Here is a 20,458-nt window from a genome sequence, read left to right on the forward strand (position 1 = left end):
AAGTGAAAGTTAACAAGAGACATCAAAAACAATATTCTAACTTAGGCGCAGGCTGTATATTAAAGTTTGAAAATGGCGCATTACACTTGCTTCATCTGATTGTTTTCAATAGATTCCAGAATGAATCTGTACATATGAATCTGTTTTCAATAGGCCCTTTTGCAACATCTGTACATATGACAGCTTGGGAGAAATGTGGTGTATTACACTTCATGCAGTTACATATGTACCACAGTAGAAATGGTTCTAATGGGATTAACACCAGGATGAAGAGCCAGCTTTCAAAATTTTTAAAATATGTTACTTTGATTTTCCAAGTACCTCCAAGATACCTTAGTTTGTAAGTTACATAAAATTCTCATTTTTTGTACACGAGACCAAAATAGGGTTGTGCCACTTGTACATCTGAGAGAATGCACAATCTATGCATGTGAACATAATACATATGGAGTGCCATATATGCATACAATAATTTCCATATCCACAATGAACTAATTATAGCAAACGTTACACTACAAATTTAAGTGGCATGCATGCCAACTCGTATTATATGAGAAATCTTTTCTTTGATTAACATAATTTACAGATCAAAATCTAATCTATGATGAACAAATATCCATGATGAACCATGACAGATGATTACACAACTACAACACTCTAATCCAATGCTAACTAATTTTAGCAAATGTTACACTCTACCTAGCTAAAAGGCTCGAAACCTTGAAAAAACAGAGCAGCAAGTCAATACCAAGTGCATAACATATGTCTACCCATGTATGCAAAAGGGAATTGAAACAAAACAATATCACGTTCAAGTTCACATTGAAACAAAACCAATTGTAGAAGATAAAATGCTGTTTCATCGAACCTTTGATTTCTTCAAAAAATTAGAGACTATCTATCTATTGATATAATTTACACGCAAGAGAAGGCACAAATTTTTGTAGCCTTCCAAAACAGGCTCTAGAATTAAATATACAGCAGAACCATCACTGTCGATGACCCAAAAAGATATATGCTGCCATATGATTAAGATTGATAAATATGGTAATTAACTGATTGGTCATAGGTTTGAGTCCTATCCAGGATATTCATACCTCTGATGGAATGAACGGAGTTTCAGACCATGGAGATGATGAAGCTGAGTTTTTGCCTCTATGCCTTACGCTGATTGCCACGGCAATATCGGCTTTCACAAAAGCAACGAAATGCCTTGATTGGATGGTCCTTATCTTCAAAATCAATGCAATAGTCCTTCAAATAAATGAGAATAGTATACAGTATCATCAATAGAACATATTAAACCAAATCTTTGTATATTAAACTTAGACTCAAGGGCACTTATTTATGGGTGTATATTTCTCTCTCAAACAAGTATCATACCCAAGTCAATTCCTCCAATGCTTTTACAGCACGTGTTGTGAAAAAGGCAATCTGAAAGAAAGGAAAAACAATGACATTAAAGATGTTGCTACAGATTTTCAAGATATTCATGCTGAAGCATTGGGGGAAAAGTATCCATACATGATAGTAATGATGATCGGGACTTTCAATCTCCACAGGAATATCAACGAGATTGGCATCATAACATCTGATTAAAAAAATCATTGCAATAAAAACATATATATCAAGGTCCTTGTACCCAAAAAAATGGATCATTAACATAAGCCCAAATTCTCCAATTTTCAGAAACCTTATATTCTCCAATTCTAAGCTTAATGCGATGAATTTGTTTGAGGTTAAGGCATCATCAATAATCATTCATCAGACATGGTCAAGACACTGATTCATCAGACATGGTCAAGACAATTAGTTAAAGAAAGAATGCAGCTTATCAAACTTCAAATACACATGGTCTAGTGCCTTTCCTGTAAGACAAGTCCAGATTACAATTACTACAAATGGCAATCAATTCCCTAATTAGAAGAAAGAAAGAACGATATAATAACATCTTTTAAGAGGCTAAAATGTCCTATAAGACCAAACAAGAGGTATCATCTTAAAGTGTTGTTTCATTTTTGAGAAAACAGCAAATCAAAATAAATGTACCAATGAGACAAAAGAAATAGAATTAAGACTTGACAAAAGAATCTCGTCACCTATGTGTAAGATTCTCAAGTCAGATATATTGTACTTTTTGTCTTCAAAAGATCTCTGGCACCATAGTGGAGAGGTCTCCAAAGCAAGTACCCACCCACAATGATGGGAGATAATGGCCTTTATTTTTTATGACGAGTGGTGAGATCGTGATCCGCAAGACCGGGGCCTACGTACATGACAATTTGCTATTGACATATCTAATGTAACACCTTTACAATGTGCTACATGACCAAGCAAGTACCCACCCGCAATGATGGGAGATAATGGCCTTTATTTATTATGACGAGTGGTGAGATCGTGATCCGCAAGACCGGGGCCTACGTACATGACAATTTGCTATTGACATATCTAATGTAACACCTTTACAATGTGCTACATGACCAAGCAAGTACCCACCCGCAATGATGGGAGATAATGGCCTTTATTTATTATGACAAGAGTGGTGAGATCGTGATCCGCAAGACCGGGGCCTACGTACATGACAATTTGCTATTGACATATCTAATGTTAACACCTTTACAATGTCCTGGTCAGGAGCCCATTTCTGTATCCCTTGATTGATTTGTAGCATGAGTAGAAGTGATGGGGCTAAAGAAAGCTTTGATTGTTCTTGTTTATCAGCTTGTGTGGCTGTGTTATTGTCCATAGACAACTTCTCTTGTATCTCTTCAGTTCTAGCAGAAAAAGCCCCAAGTCCTCATTTTCCATTACCTTGAGTAGTGGGCCAAACCCTTGCGTTAAAGAGGCAACAATATCTCCATCTTAATTCATAAAAACCAGAACAATGACACACATAGTGTTCTTTAGATTGCACTTCCTGATGACACAATTGGCAAAAAATTTCTAGGTGCATATCTGCCTACCTCAATCTCTAATTGATGGGAAGAAGTTCAAAGCTACCCTATCACATGCCATCCATGTTATTCTATTTAGCAGCTTGTTAATATCAGTTTAGATTACTCAATTTTTTTTTACTTTGGTCATGTTTAGACATTTATGTTAATGACATGTGATTCTAAACATTGTTGGCTTTCAATATACCAACAATGAATATCTCCATGCTCAGCAAGTTGTTTTGATGACATAAGTGCCATCCTTGAGTTCCTTTGTTTAGGGCACTCCCAAAACCATCAGGTATTGATCACTGATCAGAATAATGTCTTGATGATTATTGGGGCTGCTCCCATCTCCGCGCGGATATATCATGGGGTGATCATTGAGACTAAAGGTCCTTCAATATCTTTCCAATTATTTGCCCTTGTTAAGAATCAATCCCTAGGTTTGTACTCTATAAGGAAGAGCTGGTGGTGTTGGGATCAAAGGCCCTTAGCTTGCTCCTATTAAACTAGAAAAATGTTTATATATACTTTAATATTTTCTGATTTTGTTAAGAGTTGTACAGTCTTGTTTTTGGAACTGTATTATAATTTCTAAAAGAATATTTTCTACACTACATGGGTTCCTTGGACAAGTTTCTCACCCGGCATTCAATAGGTACTTATGAGGCCATGACTTAGCTGTTCCATCAGCATTTAAAGCTGCTCCTCTAAGAGAATATTCTATGTATCTTGAAAAGCACATATATATGTGTGCACTCTTACCTTGTACATTTTTTATGGCATTTTTGTACATACATATATGTGTCTATTCTGTATTCCTTCTTTTACCATGGCAAATATATCAGCCAATGTTGGAAACTGCTCAATCATAAGGCAGTTGCTCAAATTTATATGGCAGTATCAGATGAAGTTTTAGGACATATCAAGGGGTTGACTAGTGGTCGTGAGGTATAGGGCAAACTGAAGACTATGTACCAGTCAACCACTACAATGTATCAAGTTCAACTTGATGAGAAGGCTCATGGTTACACAACTTCAAGATGCCAAGTCTGTAGCTAAACACATTTCGATGGTCTTCTCAATTAACTTTAAGTTATGAGATTGCAAACCTTGAAAGCAATCTTCTTACTCCTGACATTGCCGTGAAACATGGGAGGTTCTTGAAGTCTCACTCTCAAATAGTGCAAATCTTACATTTTATGGGAGTTAAGAGGAGCAATCCTTAATGAAGAAACTTGTCAAAAAGCAAGTGGGAAGTCTTCTATTTCTGCCAACATAACAAGAGGGAAGTTGCATCAATGCAAAGGCCTAGAAGAAAGAGCAAGGGGAAAGAAACCACTTGCTTGCATGTGACCATAAAGGGCATAAAAGGCTCCATTGTAGACTTTACAAACAAGAGCTTGAAATAAATGATAGAGAAGGAGAAGACAAATCTTGCCTCTAAAGTCATCATTGAGGAGATTCTTGACACTGAGGACATATTATGTTCTACAGATATCTGACTTATTGATACAACTTTAGTAAATGCATTGCTAGCATTACAAGATCTTGTGATTCAAACATGGACAATTGACTTTGGTGCCTCCTTCCATTGCACTCCTTCCAAGGAGTGTTTTCTTTCATTTTCTGAAGGTAAGTTTGGGAATGGTCAAGAGCTAACACTGCATCAATTTCATTTAGTTCCAGGGATAAAGACGAGCTCATATTCTGTGGGACAAGTTGATTTATAGGGCTATTCCATAATCTTCACATGTGGAGCATGGAAAATTGTACGTGGTATTATACTCATTGCCCGAGGGAACAAGAGAGTACACTCTATTGCCTCTCAGGTCGAGTTCTTCATATTCGATTCATTAAAAGTCGCAAAAACAAAAAATGGAGTGGACGTGTGGCACAAAAGATTAGGACATATGAACCAAATGGCCTAGGACATTCTACTCTCTTCTTAGAAGTTGGTGACCAAAGGTAACAAGGTTAATTTTCGCAACGAATACATTTATGGAAAACAAGTAAAGAGTTCTAATTACTCTGGTTCTTCAAGGAAAACAAATCCTTAGGATCCTTTTTACATTTCATAGCTTTCATTAATGATTACTCTAGAAAGTGTTGGCCATAATTGCTAATGGATAAACCACATTTACGTAAAACAAGTAAAGAGTTCATTACTCCGTTTCCTCAAGGAAAACAACACCACTTTAGCGCATACACTCTTATTTATGTACTATGCCTACTAAATCCTTGGGTGATGATTACTTCAAAAAGTGTTATTAATTGATTCCAACACAATTCCCTCAAAGGTGGCAGACCGAAGGAGTTTTGATCTGGCGAATCAGCTTTGTATGATCATATGCACATCTTAGACTGTGACGCCTCCGTCCACGTTAGATAGGAGATAAGAAAAAAGTTGGATGCAAAATTCATCAAAGGCATCTTTTATTGATACAACATTGAAGGTGAGATAGGTTGATGACATGCTCATTGCAAGAAAGCATGAAACAACTTCAGAGGAATTAAAATGCAAACTCAAATCTGCATTTCCCATGAAAGATCTCAAAGACACTAAGCACATTCTTGGGATAAGAAGCATATGGGATAGACATAAGAAGTTATTATTCGTATCCCCAGAGATGTACATTGAGAAGGTATTGGAAAGATTAGAGACGATTGATGCAAAGCCATCTTCAATGCCTCTTTAACCAAAAGTAAAGCTTTCAAAAGCACAATATCCCAAAGCCAAAGAGGAAACAAAAAAAATGTAGGCTATGCTTTAGCTTGTGGGTCATTAATGCATGCAATGATATCAACACAACTTGATATCGCATATGCAGTAGGAGTATTAAGCAGATTTATGAGTCAATCTGGATGAAACAATTGGGTTGCAATCAAGTCTATCATTAGATATCTCAAAGGCACTAATGAAAAATGCATTTGTTATGGCAAAGGGTACTTGACTCTTCATGGCTATTGTGATTCTGATATGGTTGTAATGTAGACACAAGAAAAAATGATATCAACAAACCTGATATTGTTAATGCAATAGGTGTAGTAGGCAGGAATGTGATCCTTGGACAAGATTCTCACTCCACATTAAATAGGTATTTATGAGGCCATGACTTAGCTGTCCCATCAGCATTTAAAGCTCTCCTACCTTGTACAATTTTTTTAAGCAGTGGACTTTTGTTTTGGGTAATTGCTTTTGCTTTCTTTAATCTCCCATGTGTGTTAAACACCATAATTATTTTTGGTTTCTATACCTCTACCTTTAGCTATTTCAAAAAACTGTCATTCTATCTTCTACTTTCTTTACAAGTGTGACAAGTGTATCAGATAGCCACCACAATTTAGTTTGCGCCCTTGGAACTGCCAATGTGCACATTGTTTTTCAGAGTACCAAAGGCTGCGGATCGTTGAGAAAGTTGAGCACAAACAATCTTCCGTAAGAGAACCGAGGCCCATTGAATGTTATGAGAGTGATAATGGCGTGGTCGGTTGCTCCAAAACACCAAGGGAGTGGTTTTTGTGTGTGTGAGGAGAGAGATATAGTAGAGAAAACTGTGCAGAAAAATGGACAGGAAACTCTAGCCACTAAAAGTCCCGATCTCATTATTAGAGGTTTGGAACCAATTATTATTGATACGTAACTTTTAGGTCATTTTGGCATGTTCACACACGGCCAATGACCAAAAGTTATAAAAATAATGTAAATCCCTATACAATGTATGAAAAGCTCTTGAAGAGAGCTTTCATATGGAAGGGTCAAAATATACTAAAATGAGAGTCCTTGGGAACAAGAAGTTAGAGATAACGCAAATATCACAAAAAATGCAATGGACAGGAATGCAAAGATTAGGCAGACACTGTAGAAAACACAGATGACGAGAGAAAGAAAGAACGATATATTAACGTCTTTTAAGAGGCCAAAATGGCCTATAAGACCAAACAAGAGATTACATCTTAAGTGTTGTCTCCATTTTGAGAACAAATCAAAATAAAATAGATATTACACAGTAAATATAAAAGTAAATAAGATGAAACAAAAAGTAAAGAGCGAATCTGGTTTTGGGCAAATATGAGATTCTCAAGTTAGGTATATTGTAGCTTTTGTCTTCAAAAGATCTCTAGCATAGGTCGATCCAAAATGGAAATGTCTCCGAAACGAGGGAAGCACCTACAATGGCGGGAGATAATGGCTTTTATCTGTCGATGGCAAGGGTGTCAAGATCGTGGCCTGTGGGGTTGGGGACTCGTGCAAGGCAAATTGCTATTGCCTGATCAATTGTAACCCCTTTGTTATGTCCTGGTCTGGATCCCATTTGTGTATCCCATGATTGACTTCTGGCATGAGTAGGAGTGATAGGGCTAAACAAAGTTGTGATTGTTCTTTGTGGATGGGCTTGTGTGGCTATATTCAACAACTTTTCCTGATGTCTCTTGAGCTTTAGCAAGAAAAGTCCTAGGCTTCATTGGTGGTCCTCATCGTTTGTCATTGTGGGCCAAAGTCTTGTTTAAAGAGCCAATGGTATCTCCCTCTGATTTCATAAAAGACATTACAATGACAAACATAGTGTTCTTCAATGGCGAATTCTCTCTTCTAGAGGTAGTCGTGTATATCTGCCTACCTCAATCTGTAACTAATGTGATGATGTTCAACCCTCCCTATCACACTACGCAGCACATACGATAGATGAATGTCCATATAAGGTGGCCTGATGATGAATCCATCCTCCGCTATGTGCAAGAAGTGTGTCTTATAGTGGGCCATCTTTGTACCAAGTGGTATTTTGGGGCTGATCCATGTTATCTTGTTTTCTAAGTTATTAATATAAATTCGCATCACTCTATTCTTTCCACTTTCGTCATATTTAGATGGGGACAGTCCAAGCTATATTGGGACAGGGGTAGTGCATTTATACTCATGCCATGTGACTCGAACCATTGCTGCATTTCAGCATACCAACAATGACTGTCTCCACTTTCAACCAGTTGTCTTGATGACATAAGTGCCAACCTTGGGTACCTTCGTTTAAGGAGCTCCCAAAGACATTGGATAAATGTCACTGATCGGAACAATTCCTCGGTTATTATAAGTGTTGCTCCCATCTCTACCCGGATTATATCATGGGTCACCAATGCTTTGCTCCTTGTCATGCGAGAATCATTGACACTAAAGGTCTCTCTAAATCTTTCCAATGATTTGCCTTGTTAAGACTCAGTCCCCATGTTTCTACTCCATAGAGAAGAGTTGGTGTGACAAGTGTATCAAATAACCATAGCTTAGTTCGTGGCTCTTGAAACTGCAAATGTGCACATTGTCTCTCTAGAGCACCAAGGGCTGCATATCCACGAAAAAGTCGGGCACACGCAGCCTCCTATAAGGAGAACCTAGGCCATGTAAATGTTACTCCTAGGTATGTGTAGGAGCGTGGGTATTCCACCTTTTCCTCTCCCAAGAAGAATTCTGGTTCTGATCTTGTTACCCATGCTTGAGTGGTGTTAAACACCATCACTTTAGTTTTGTCCATGTTGATAGACAAACCTTTGTCCATACAAAATAGTTTTAACGCATTTAGATGTCTTTGTAGTCCCTCCGGAGAGTCAAAAATCAGCACAATATCATCAACATATAGTAATATTTGTATAGCTATACCTACTAGGTGTGCTCCGGAACCCCCAAATCTCTCTATGTACTGTGATACCTCATCTATATAGAGACCGAAGAGTGTGGGGGATAGTGGGCATCCTTGCTTCAGGCCAATTGTGCTAGCCACCGCCTCTAACAAGCCCTTAGAAGACCGCACTTTTCCTGACACGGATTCATAGAGTGCATAGATTCTCCATTGCATATCTATAGGAACACCAAGGGCTTCTAGCCGCTGCATAAGCTGAGCACGTGGCACAGTGTCAAAGGCTTTTCGGAAATCCACAAAGCAGCAATAAATCCTCTTATTGTGGGCTCTGCCCTCTTCAATAAGGGCCTAGAGGGTGAATATGTGATCCAAAGTTGTGAACCCCTTCCGAAAGCCTGCTTGTCCAATTGAATGGCAGCCATTTTGCTCCGCCCATATACTAAATTCTGATTCTAGAATCGAGCCATATAGTTTAGCCAAGTAATGGCCAATCATGATTGTCCTATAGTTGCTTGGCATCATGGGGTCTCCACTCTTGAGGATTGACACAATGGTATGTTGAGTCCATCTAGTAAGAAAACCTTCACACATGGCTCTATTAAAGATGTGTGCTAGCAATGGGAGCAAGGTGTCACAGGCATAGATAAAGTGCTCACCCACCAATCCATCATGATCTTGGGTCTTCCCAAATTGTAGCCGATCAATGGCATTTCTTACATTTTGTGGTGTAAAGAAGGTTGATTCATGTGGGCGTGAGGCATTCGGGTGGGGAAGAGGAGGTTGCCCCGGGATATCATATAGAACCTTTGCATATTCCTGCCACACCTGAGGTGAGGTCAGTTGTGTGGTGGGTTGCCTCTCATTGAAGATTTTCCATACTCTTTTACTCTCTTGTCCTAGAAACAAGTGATACAAATGATCTTCAAATTTAGCCAAATACAATCTCTTCTTCCTCACGAGGCGTTGGAAGGTTGCTCTCGCTTGGTTGTGTATAAATGCCCCGAGTTACATCACGCTGCAAGCATCTCCTTGTATCACGACATTCCTCATCATACCAACTATTTTGTATTACTCTACCGAGTTTGGGGGGATTGACCGTTATGTGAGGGAAGACATTTGTGGCTGCTTTACGCAATGATTTGGATAAATGTTGGGTAAGTTCTTCAAGGGGTGCGAAAGGATCCAAATCTAGCATGCCATTGTATGCACCACAACTATACACATCAATTGTCTTGCGAGTGAATCGATACTTAGCCAGCCCACTCTCCTTAGCATATACATCCTTTGTGCATCCATCCTTTACCTCCAAGTGTAGATATGCATGATCAGCTGCCAAGCCAATAGGTCTTCCTGATATAGTGAACAGTTTTATTTCAGGTATAAGAGATGGAGATCCCATTAGATAATCGACTGTGCTTGCACTTCCTTTTGGGTTCCAACATGTCAAAGCATCTGATCCGGACCATTGTCACAAGCCATTATATATCACAAATCCATGCACGTTTCCCAAGGCTAGAAAGTGTTTTCCAGATTCAGTTATAGCACTCATATCTTGAGCTTGTCACTTTAGACCAACCTCTTCCGCCATAACTTGTCCATAAACAACCTCGTTGGTGTTAAACATAGTTGTTTGTTCATCCTTGGTTCGTGCATTAAAATCTCCTAATAGTATTATGTCCCCCATAGTAGCAAATCTTATGATATCATCATATAGTGGTAGATATGGTGATTCACCTAGAGGTGAAAACCTTGAGTAGGCAGGTGGAAATTAGCAAATTGCAATATATAACTCCCTAAGATCCCCTCTTTTTATTCGTATCCACATGTAGCGTGCATCTACATCCTTATGGACAACATGCACTCTACCATGGAGCTCCTCTTTGTATAGCACAGCCACTCCTCCCGAACCTGTAGTGCTTCCTCATGTCCGAGGTTGGGGGCGACATATTGACTCCCATCTATATCCTTGTACCTCGGGGAACTTTGAAAGCATATATGTATTTTAAAATGTCCAAATCTACAAGAGTTCAATCTCTAAAATGTCTCAATATCCTACAAGAACTTCAATTGTAGATGTCTAGGGAGAGAGAGAGAAAGAAAGAAAGAAAGAAGGATATATTAACGTCTTTTAAGGAACCAAAATGGCCTATAAGACCGAATAAGAGATTACATCTTAAATGTTTTCTCGTCTTTGAGAACAAATCAAAATAAAGTAAATATTACACAGTAAATATAAAAGTAAATAAGATGAAAAGAAAGAGACGAGAGAATCTGGTTTTTGGCACATGCGAGATTCTCAAGTTAGGTGTATTGTAGCTTTTGTCTCCGAAAGATCTCTATCATAGGTCGATCCAGAATGGAAATGTCTCCGAAGCGAGGGAAGCACCTATGATGGCGGGAGATAATGGCTTTTATTTGTCGATGACAAGGGTGTCGAGGTCGTGGTCCATGGGGCCAGGGCCTACGTGCACGGCAAATTGCCATTGCCCGATCAATCGTAACCCCTTTGTTATATCCTGGTCTAGATCCCATTTCTGTATCCTGGGGTTGACTTCTAGCATTAGGAGTGATGGAGCTAAAGAAAGTTGTGATTGTTCTTTGTGGATGGGCTTGTGTGGCTGTATTCTTCAACAACTTTTCCCGATGTCTCTTGAGCTCGAGCAAGAAAAGTCCTAGGCATCTTTGGTCCTCATATTCCATTACCTTGCGTAGTGGGCCAAAGCCTTGTTTAAAGATGCAATGGTATCTCCCTCTGATTTCATAAAAGACACTACAATGACAAACATAGTGTTCTTCAGATTCCACTCCTTGATGACATAATTGGCAAATTCTCTCTTCTAGAGGTAGTCGTGTATATCTGCCCACCTCAATTTGTAGCTGATGTGATGAGGTTCGTAGCTGCCCTATCACACTACGCAACGCATAGAATAGATGTATGTCCATATAAGGTGGCCTTATGACAAATCCATCCTCCGATGTATGTAAGAAGTGTGTCTTATAGTGGGCCATCTATGTACCAAGTGCTATTTTGGGGCTGATCCATGTTATCTTGTTTTCTAAGTTAATAATATCAGTTCGGATCACTCTATTCTTTTCCACTTTGGTCATATTGAGATGGGGACAGTCCAAGCTATATTGGAACGGGGGTAGTGCAGAGAGAGAAAGAAAGATATATTAACGTCTTTTAAGAGGCCAAAATGGCCTATAAGACCAAACAAGAGATTACATCTTAAGTGTTGTCTCCTCTTTGAGGACAACAAATCAAAATAATAATAATTAAATAATACTCCGTAAATATAAAAGTATATAAGATAAAGATAAAAGAGACGAGGCAATCTAGTTTTCGGCACTTGTGAGATTCTCAAGTTAGATATATTGTAGCTTTTGTCTTCGAAAGATCTTTAGCATAGGTCGATCCAAAATGGAAATGTCTCCAAAGCGAGGGAAGCACCTACAATGGCGGGAGATAATGGCTTTTATCTGTCGATGGCAAGGGTGTCAAGGTCGTGGTCCATGGGGTCGGGGCCTACGTGCATGGCAAATTGTTATTGCCCGATCAATTATAACCCCTTTGTTATGTCTTGGTCGGGAGCCCATTCGTGTATCCCCTAATTGACTTGTAGCATTAGTAGGAGTGATGGGGATAAAGAAAGTTGTGATTGTTCTTTGTGGATGAGCGTGTGTGGTTGTATTCTTCAACAACTTTTCCTGATGTCTCTTCAGCTCTAGCAAGAAAAGTCCTAGGCACGGTTGGTTCTCGTATACCATTACTTTGCGTAGTGGGCCAAAGCCTTATTAAAGAGGCAATGGTATCTCCCTTTGATTTCATAAAAGACATTACAATGACAAACATAGTGTTCTTCGGATTCGAATCCTTGATGACACAATTGGCAAATTCTCGCTTCTAGAGGTAGTCGTGTATATCTGCCTACCTCAATCTGTAACTGATGTGATGAAGTTTGCAATTGCCCTATCACACTACGTAGCGCATAGGATAGATAGATAGATAGATTCTATTATGATCTTCGGAGGTCAAATATGACCTATGAAAACCAAAAGTATTACATTTAACATGATACGTGTGAAAGTGAGTAGCAACTCTCGATGTTCAAGAACTTTACCAATGAATGTTGTAATCGAGAGTGTATATTGTGGTTGTGAGAGAAATTCGTGCAAAGATTGGGCTTGGTCGAAGATGTGTGGAAAGCATGGTCAAATATGATAAAAGGCAAAGTATTGTATCAAAGTGTGATACTCAGACTCTCGAACTTGTTTAGAGCAAAGTGTGCATAGTCGACTACTCTCATCACTTGTGCCCCAACACCTGGTCTCACATTGCAATGCATGTTAGCTAAAAGATTGGGCTTGGTCGAAGATGTGTGGAAAGCATGGTCAAATATGATAAAAGGCAGAGCATTGTATCAAAGTGTGATACTCAGACTCTTGAACTTGTTTAGAGCAAAGTGTGCATAGTCGACTACTCTCATCACTTATGCCCCAACACCTGGTCTCACATTGCAATGCATGTGAGCTAACTCGAATAGAAGCAATGGTTTGTTCGAATGGCAGAGAACGGGATGGGCTATAACATGTATCGATGTGTAAGGTTTCCCTGTTCCACGAAGAATATGGTTTTGTAGTTAGGTGCAGCATGTGTAGTATAATGTGTGAGGCGTGACCCTCCACATTTGTCCCATGTCATGATACATTGGCATTGAAAAAAGGCATCATTTACAGAGGAATCTAGTTATGCATCTTGAAGCAAGTGTGTTGCATCCCATCTACCAAACCATTTTTCCATATCTTGCATCTAACCGAAACACAACTTTCGAGTCTTTCAAGAGGTCAAATTGGCCATAAGACCAAACAAGAGATTATATCTTAGTGGTGTCTCGTCATTGAGAACAACAAATCAAAATAAAATAAATATCACTGAGTAAATATTAGAGTAAATAAGATAAAAAGAGACTAAAGAATCTTATTTTCGGCACATGTGAGATTCTCAAGTTAGATATATTATAGCTTTTGTCTTTGAAAGATCTCTAGCATAGGTCAATCCAAAATGGAGAGGTCTATGAAGCAAGAGGGAAAAAGAAAGATATATTAACGTCTTTTAAGAGGCTAAAATGGCCTATAAGATCAAACAAGAGAGTACATCTCAAGTGTTGTATCGTCTTTCAGAACAAATCAAAATAGAATAAATATTACTCAATAAACATAATAGTAAATAAGATCAAAAGAGACGAGGGAATCTAGTTTTCACTACATGTGAAATTCCCAAATTAGATATATTGTAACTTTTGTCTTCGAAAGATCTCTAGCATAGATCAATCCAGAATGAAGAGGTCTCCAAAGCGAGGGAAGCACATGCGATGGCAAGAGATAGTGGCCTTTATTTGTCGATGACAAGGGTGTTGAGGTCGTGGTTCATGGGGTTGGGGTCTACATGCACGACAAATTGCTATTTCCCAATCTATTGTAACCCCTTTGGTATGTCCTGGACGAGAGCCCATTTGTGTATCCCTTGATTGACTTGTAGCATTAGGAGTGATGGGGCTAAAGAAAGTTGTAATTGTTCTTTGTGGATGAGCTTGTGTGGCTATATTCTTCAACAACTTTTCCCGATGTCTCTTCAGATACAGTAAGAAAAGTCCCAAGCACCGTTGGTCCTCATAATCCATTACCTTGCGTAGTGGGCCAAAGCCTTGTTTAAAGAGGGAATGGTATCTCCCTTTGATTTCATAAAACACACTACAGTGACAAAAATAGTGTTCTTCGATTCCACTCTTTGATGTGCAATTGGCAAATTCTTTTTTCTAGCGGTATTCGTGTATATTTGCCTACCTCAATCTCTAACTGATGTGATAAAGTTCCCCGTTGCCCTATCACACTGCGCAACACATAGGATAGATGTATGTCCATATAAGGTGCCATGATGATGAATCCATCCTTGGATGTGTGTAAAAAGTGTCTTGTAGTGGGCCATCTTCGTACCAAGTGATGTTTTGGCACCGATCCATGTTATCTTGTTTTCCAAGTTAATAATATAAACTCAAATCACTCTATTCTTTTCCACTTTTATATGGACACACATCTATCTTAAGCGTTGTGCAAGGTGATTGTGCAACTGTGAACTTTTTCACATTAGTTTGAGATTGTGGTAGGTTCATATGCACCAATACCTAAAGAAGAAAGGATTTGCCAATTTGACACTTCAAAATATGTTAGATATGGTTCCCTCAATCTATATGTCCATACCTTCTAGTCTCTATCCTTAGTTGATGGGATGATGTTTGGACCTGCCCTATCATTGTGTGGCGGGCATGCGACATGTGTGTCTCCATATACTTGTCTTGAATAGTGGAACATCATAGGGCATATGTAAGAAAAGGGACATATTGCCTCAAGTTTGTCCTAAGTTCACTTTAATGATAAGATAGCTCCTCAAAAGTTCCTCTCAAACTCAAATATGAAACATTTTCATGGTTGAACTCTTTATCAATATGAGACCTATCAAGAGTGAACCCTCCATAATACAAGACTAAGTCAAAGATTTAAATGTCTTTAGAAGTTACAGTTTTCCTTGAAGTAGGAAAGAAAGTAAAACACCAGTCTCTAATCTGATAGAATTCTCTAGAAAAACTTCAGATTATGTAACAAGTCTAGAGATTTTCATTATTTTGTGTGTTCAATGGAAGAGTAAGCACTTCCAAGAGTCTATAACATGTTTTGCATTGTTCTTCCATTGAACACACAGAATAATGAAAATCTCTCTTAAAAAGGCCTACATTTACTTTTCAATGCTTTAAATTGTAAATGTGTGTAGTTTATTATCAAGATTGACAGCAGAAACTGAACATTTTCACCCTTGTCAAAGCATTAAAAGTGAAACATGAACATGTGAACCATGTTATTGAATCTACATATGGACTATTTATATCAAGCCAGTAAAGATACTTGCCGGTGATTGATAAACCGTGCAACGTTACCATAGTGTGTTGCATCAAGACATAACAGCTCTTCATCTTTTAGCATGGTTTCGGAGCTCCAGTCAGAATCAAGAAGAACTGGATAATGATTTGAATGCCCTTTTCTTGCATTATTTCGTATATCCAGCTCCATGTTTGTCAAGATCTCACCAACATATTCACAAACAAATGTACCCGCAGGTAAATCTTCTAACGTTCTTACTCCCCAACCTTTCCTCTTGCCAGTCAGAAATACCTACAGATCAAAGGATCATTGTGAAACACAGAAAAGAGGTAAATATAAATGATTTATTGCAGATTAATTACTCAAAGCAGAGTGTCTTTACCAATGTTATTCGGAAAATAATATAAACACGGCCTACGTACTATGTAGTACTGATAAATATGGATTTTCAGAACCTGTAGTTTATGTTGAATTCCCTTTTGCACGACTCGATTTCCACACTGAATCTTACATTGACACTTGGTCCAGCATTCCTTGATGAACTTTCTGATCAGATGCCCTTTGCATGGTTTTCCCCGCTCAAGCATGCACAAACCCTTGTCACAATACTTTGTCCTTGTTGATGACGACTCCACATCTCTTTTGTCAGAAAGGGCTTCTTCTAAGAATGATTTTCGCAAACAGCCCTCAGCATTATAAGCAAATTCACCACCAGTCTCCCTTGCACAATGGCATGGAGGATATCTTCGTAAGCAGTCTTCATTGCATGTCTCGCAACAATCCTCTTCCCCAATGCGCGCAAGCGAGAAGTTAACATAAGCATCTTGGAAAGTGATATTCTTTGAAATATAATGGAAAGATCGAGGCAGTTTTTCATTTGTTAAATCATTCCACATGGTTATTGGAACTGCTTCTTGCCCTCGAGAAATATCTTTACTATCATGCATATCTGTGTCAAGGCATGCCGCTTCCAGCTTCACCAGCATTCGTGAAGTGGAAGGAGAAGACGATGAAGGAACAGATGCATATATATCCTTCCTATTCACAACAAGGGTCTTATTGTAAGGGGCTGATGTGGCTGCCTGTTCCCTCTCGACAATCATTTGTGAACTTGAAGGAGGAGAAAAAGAAGTAAATGGAAATGGAGCATCCACATCCTTTCGAGTCAAAACATGGGTCCTATAGTCGGGGAATGACGCTGCCTCTTCTTGCTTCACGACAACCATTCTAGAACTGGAAGGAGAAGAAGAGGAAGAAGAGGAAGGAAATGGAGTATACACATCCTTTTGATTCAAAACCAAAGTCCTATCATGAGGGATCGGTGCCACCTCTTCTTGCTTCACAACAATCATTCTTGATCTCGAAGGAGAAGATGCAGGCAATGATGAAGCATATACATCCTCTTGATTCAGAACAAGCAAGCTATCATCCGGGGCTGATGGTGCCTCTTCATCAGATGTTTGACTATACGTAGATGCAATCTGTGATAGGGCGTCATTCCCTTTCTTAGTCTGGATAGCACTCTTGGAATGCGTTGCAGCCATGGCTGGTGATGAGAACTTCTTTATCAATGGTTCCCCCCGACAATCAATCCTCCTTTGCTCAGATTCTACTCCACTCTTCCGTGTGTGCACACCATCTTTCTCGACTTTAACTGTCATGGATAAATAGATGATTCTTAACCACTAAAATACTCATACCCCCATATTAATCGAATTCATGTGTGAATGTTTATGTTTTTTGCAAGCTTAATAAAATTACCATCTAGATTGTTATGCTTATTCTCCCCCCACAGGCACAATATTCCTGCAGAGACTGGAGGAGGCACAGGAGTCACCGATCCAAATTGTGGAAGCTCTATAGGCTCATCCTTCACCCTGAAGGGAATTTTTATGGTTGGCACCGATGACTCGATCCGGCATTCTGGCATCTCCTTCTGTTTTGTATTTGGAAAAGATGGTGCTTCTACTCTCTGTCTCTTTACTGACATTTTACTTTTCTCTATGATATCTTGTCGTTCATTAGTTGCTTCTTGGCATTTTTCCTTTACGCCTTGGTTAATTCTAGCCTCATGATAGGTTAGACACTCAAGCTGGAAGCTGTAAGCACTAGATTTACATGCAGTGGTTCTTGGTAGTTCTAATTCCTCCTATACATATTTAAAAAATCATTAAAATAAGAAAACAATGTTTTCCTTTATATTTTCATCTCATTTTTATCAGATGTTTCTACATATATTGTAGCAATACCTGTTTCACCAGACCTCGTTTTATGGGGCTGCTTTGTGGTTGTACCAACTTGGCTTCACACCTTACAAAGTTGCAGTTATTTTTAGATGGTGTAGGTGGATAAGGAGTGTCGCTTTCCTTGATTGTATTGCCAATAATCTTTTGTGTAGATGGAGGCAAAGGAGCTTGACTTTCCTTAAAAGTATTGCCATTACCACCCTGAGTACGCAAAGAGGTCAGTCCCTAACTAACTTCTCTCAGAGAATGAAATTTAGAACAAAAACGTTGTCACCCTCCATTAACCTTCAGTTCATTGCTTACTGACTCTTTCTGCCTGTATGATCTTCTGGGTGAGGCTTCATTTGCGGCTGTGCGGCGTGCAGAATTCCTGGTCACTCTTGGGCATAATTTTGATTCCTTAAGGGAGAATCCAAACACATTCATCAGTTATATTATTCTTGAAACATATAGAAGAAGTTACTAACTTCGAAACGTCAAAGAGGTATTGGGTGGTTAGGGTTTATGATTGTATGATTCAACTTAAATGTATTAATATGAAGAGCTTCTAGCACCATGAATTAAAAATACATTCCTATATTTGAGGCGGAAAAATCTTTCATGGGCAATAAAACTCGGTATCCTTGACAAAGTACATGCATATCTACATATACCTTGCATTCCTGCTGATCGAAATAGCTGTCTGCGAGAGCTCGATAATTCTCATCCTCGATCAGGCTCCAATCATTGTCATAAAGCTGCAAAGAGTTCTCAGAGTCAATCTCCATCCATTACTTTTCATTCAAATTCTAATTACAGAAAATCACTGAATCAACACATCTTGAGTTATAGAAAGGGCAGCCAAAGAGCCCGTATATGCGTGTTCCTGTGTGCATGCACTCATTTCTGAAAAGAGAAGGGGATAGGTAGACAGAATTTATTACCATCGTTGGAGATTACATATGACCAAAATGAATCAATCAACATTTGAACTTCATACTTCAGAATTAAGGGCATATGATGGATGCATGAATATGTGTTTGTGATGCCTTTATTGTTTCCTATTCAATCATGCATGAAATGTCCCCAGAGAGTGAGAGGCAAAAACCCTCAACCATTAAAAGTTTCATAGTTTGGCTTCAAAACATAACTGAGGCATGCCTCAATATAGCATAGGTTTGTTAATCAACAGTCTGTATAAATATATTTTTCAAAGAGACAGAGGCATGCCTTAATCAGGCGTCGAAGGACAGGGGCAACAACAGATTGAGCGATACCAAGCATCTTCATGAAGTCCAGAGCTCGATGAAAACGTTCCTTCTCGTCTGCCATTCTTCCCTGATAAAGAAAAGAAGCAAGAAAGAAAGAGACAAGACTACTCACTAGTCGAATCAAATGGTGCATGCACAAAAAAAAACACAAAACTCTATCCCAAACCTCTTAACACATATACTCTCTCTCTCTCTCTCTCTCTCTGACCATCAAACCTTGAGTTAGTTGTACAACAGCTTGGTTCTACGCATAGAAGCTTTGCAATATAATATGTCTGTCGTTAAAAAAAAAGAGGAGTTTTGCAAACTTCCCTCTGTTTCTGTTTGTGTTCCTGTGAGTGGAGATAGGGATACGTTGGCTTGGCTTGGCTTGGCTTGGCTTGGCTTGGGTGAGGAGTCGGACTGAGGAGCTTTAGGTTTTGATTTTGCATGATACGATATCATGCTATAACAAACTCTCACTCAGTCTGTCGCCATCACTCCAACTCTCTCTCTCTCTCTCTCTCTCTATCTAAGGAAACAACACTCCTAACAACTTTAAACATTGAATCATTTGAATGTGTGTGTGTGTGTGTTTCCTAAGAACCCTATATGTACATATGAAGCTCTTGTGTGGGTGGTGCCATCCCATTAATTGGTCCTCTCTCTCTCTCTCTCTCTCTCTCTCTCAAACCTCCACGAGTATTATATTAATCAATATTTAGACCCTAATAATTACCCCATAATTTATTTATTTATTTTTCCCCCTTATTACATTGTGCTCCCTATCTTTATATAATGATGAGAGAGGCTTAACAAATAGCAATCTATGCTTTTTCTAGCTATAGACTTCATGCTTTTTTCTTCTAATAATAGTGTTCGTGCACGTGAGATGTGCATGAATAGCTTTTTCGATCATGTGTTTTCTTCTAACTAAAGTTTTATGCACTCTATGTGTAAAAGTAGCTTTTCTTAAAAAAATATACGTGAAATAACCTTTGTATGTGGGATATATAGATTTTTAATAATTGTGTTGTGTTAGTGTAATGGTAAGGACTCAATTTATTAACATAGAGGTACAAGGTTTGAATCTTGCCCTCTGCATGTAATATATATTTTAATATTTTATTCTGTTTCCTTATATTTCTTGAGTCGGGTACTCCATACGTTTTTCACGTAGCATACGAAATATACTATGACACTCGCCCCCTCCGAACCCGCACATCCTCCGGTATGTGCCGAAGTTCTCGGTGCTTGTTATTCTCCTTCATCCGTAGAACCCTCCGTTTCTCCCGCTATATAGACTTTGTCTCTCCATTTTGAGCATATCCATTTTTTCCATCTGAACCATTGTCGTCATCCGATCCACCATATTCTTCATTCACTCTTTGCATTGGCCGGTTGTCATGACTTCTTGTGTTCCTCCTGAGCATAACCCTTCATGTCTCATGCATGTGCCATCCTTCCCACTTCATCCACCTTTG

At 38.8% G+C, this 20,458-nt stretch overlaps 1 protein-coding gene and 1 long non-coding RNA gene across 4 annotated transcripts; one reads left to right on the forward strand and one right to left on the reverse strand.

Moving 5' to 3' along the window:
- Window positions 1-929: 929 nt before the first annotated feature.
- Window positions 930-19,111, reverse strand: LOC147852397 (uncharacterized). Of its 3 annotated transcripts, none has more exons than XM_087333786.1 (10): window positions 18,955-19,111; window positions 18,399-18,482; window positions 18,031-18,144; window positions 17,749-17,946; window positions 17,261-17,648; window positions 15,955-17,153; window positions 15,556-15,790; window positions 1,525-1,591; window positions 1,384-1,434; window positions 930-1,254 (listed from the first exon to the last, which is right to left on the reverse strand). In XM_087333786.1, the coding sequence occupies exons 1-9, from the start codon at window positions 19,054-19,056 to the stop codon at window positions 1,407-1,409; spliced, it is 2,415 nt and encodes an 804-aa protein (XP_087189912.1). In that variant the 5' UTR covers window positions 19,057-19,111; the 3' UTR covers window positions 930-1,254; window positions 1,384-1,406. The 3 variants fall into 3 exon arrangements, with proteins under 3 accessions (XP_087189912.1, XP_087189911.1, XP_087189913.1); XM_087333785.1 differs by having other exon boundaries at window positions 15,528-15,790; XM_087333787.1 differs by lacking the exons at window positions 930-1,254; window positions 1,384-1,434; window positions 1,525-1,591 and adding an exon at window positions 1,611-1,868.
- LOC147852398 (uncharacterized) lies at window positions 6,817-13,617 on the forward strand. Its single transcript, XR_015531416.1, has 3 exons — window positions 6,817-6,897; window positions 11,756-11,804; window positions 13,470-13,617. It is a non-coding gene; the product is annotated as an uncharacterized LOC147852398 (long non-coding RNA).
- Window positions 19,112-20,458: the final 1,347 nt, after the last annotated feature.

Source organism: Azolla caroliniana, unplaced genomic scaffold (genome assembly GCF_043228905.1).
Source record: "Azolla caroliniana isolate FFs.n. ecotype wild unplaced genomic scaffold, voAzoCaro1.0.p SCAF_18, whole genome shotgun sequence".
Lineage (NCBI taxonomy): Eukaryota > Viridiplantae > Streptophyta > Polypodiopsida > Salviniales > Salviniaceae > Azolla > Azolla caroliniana.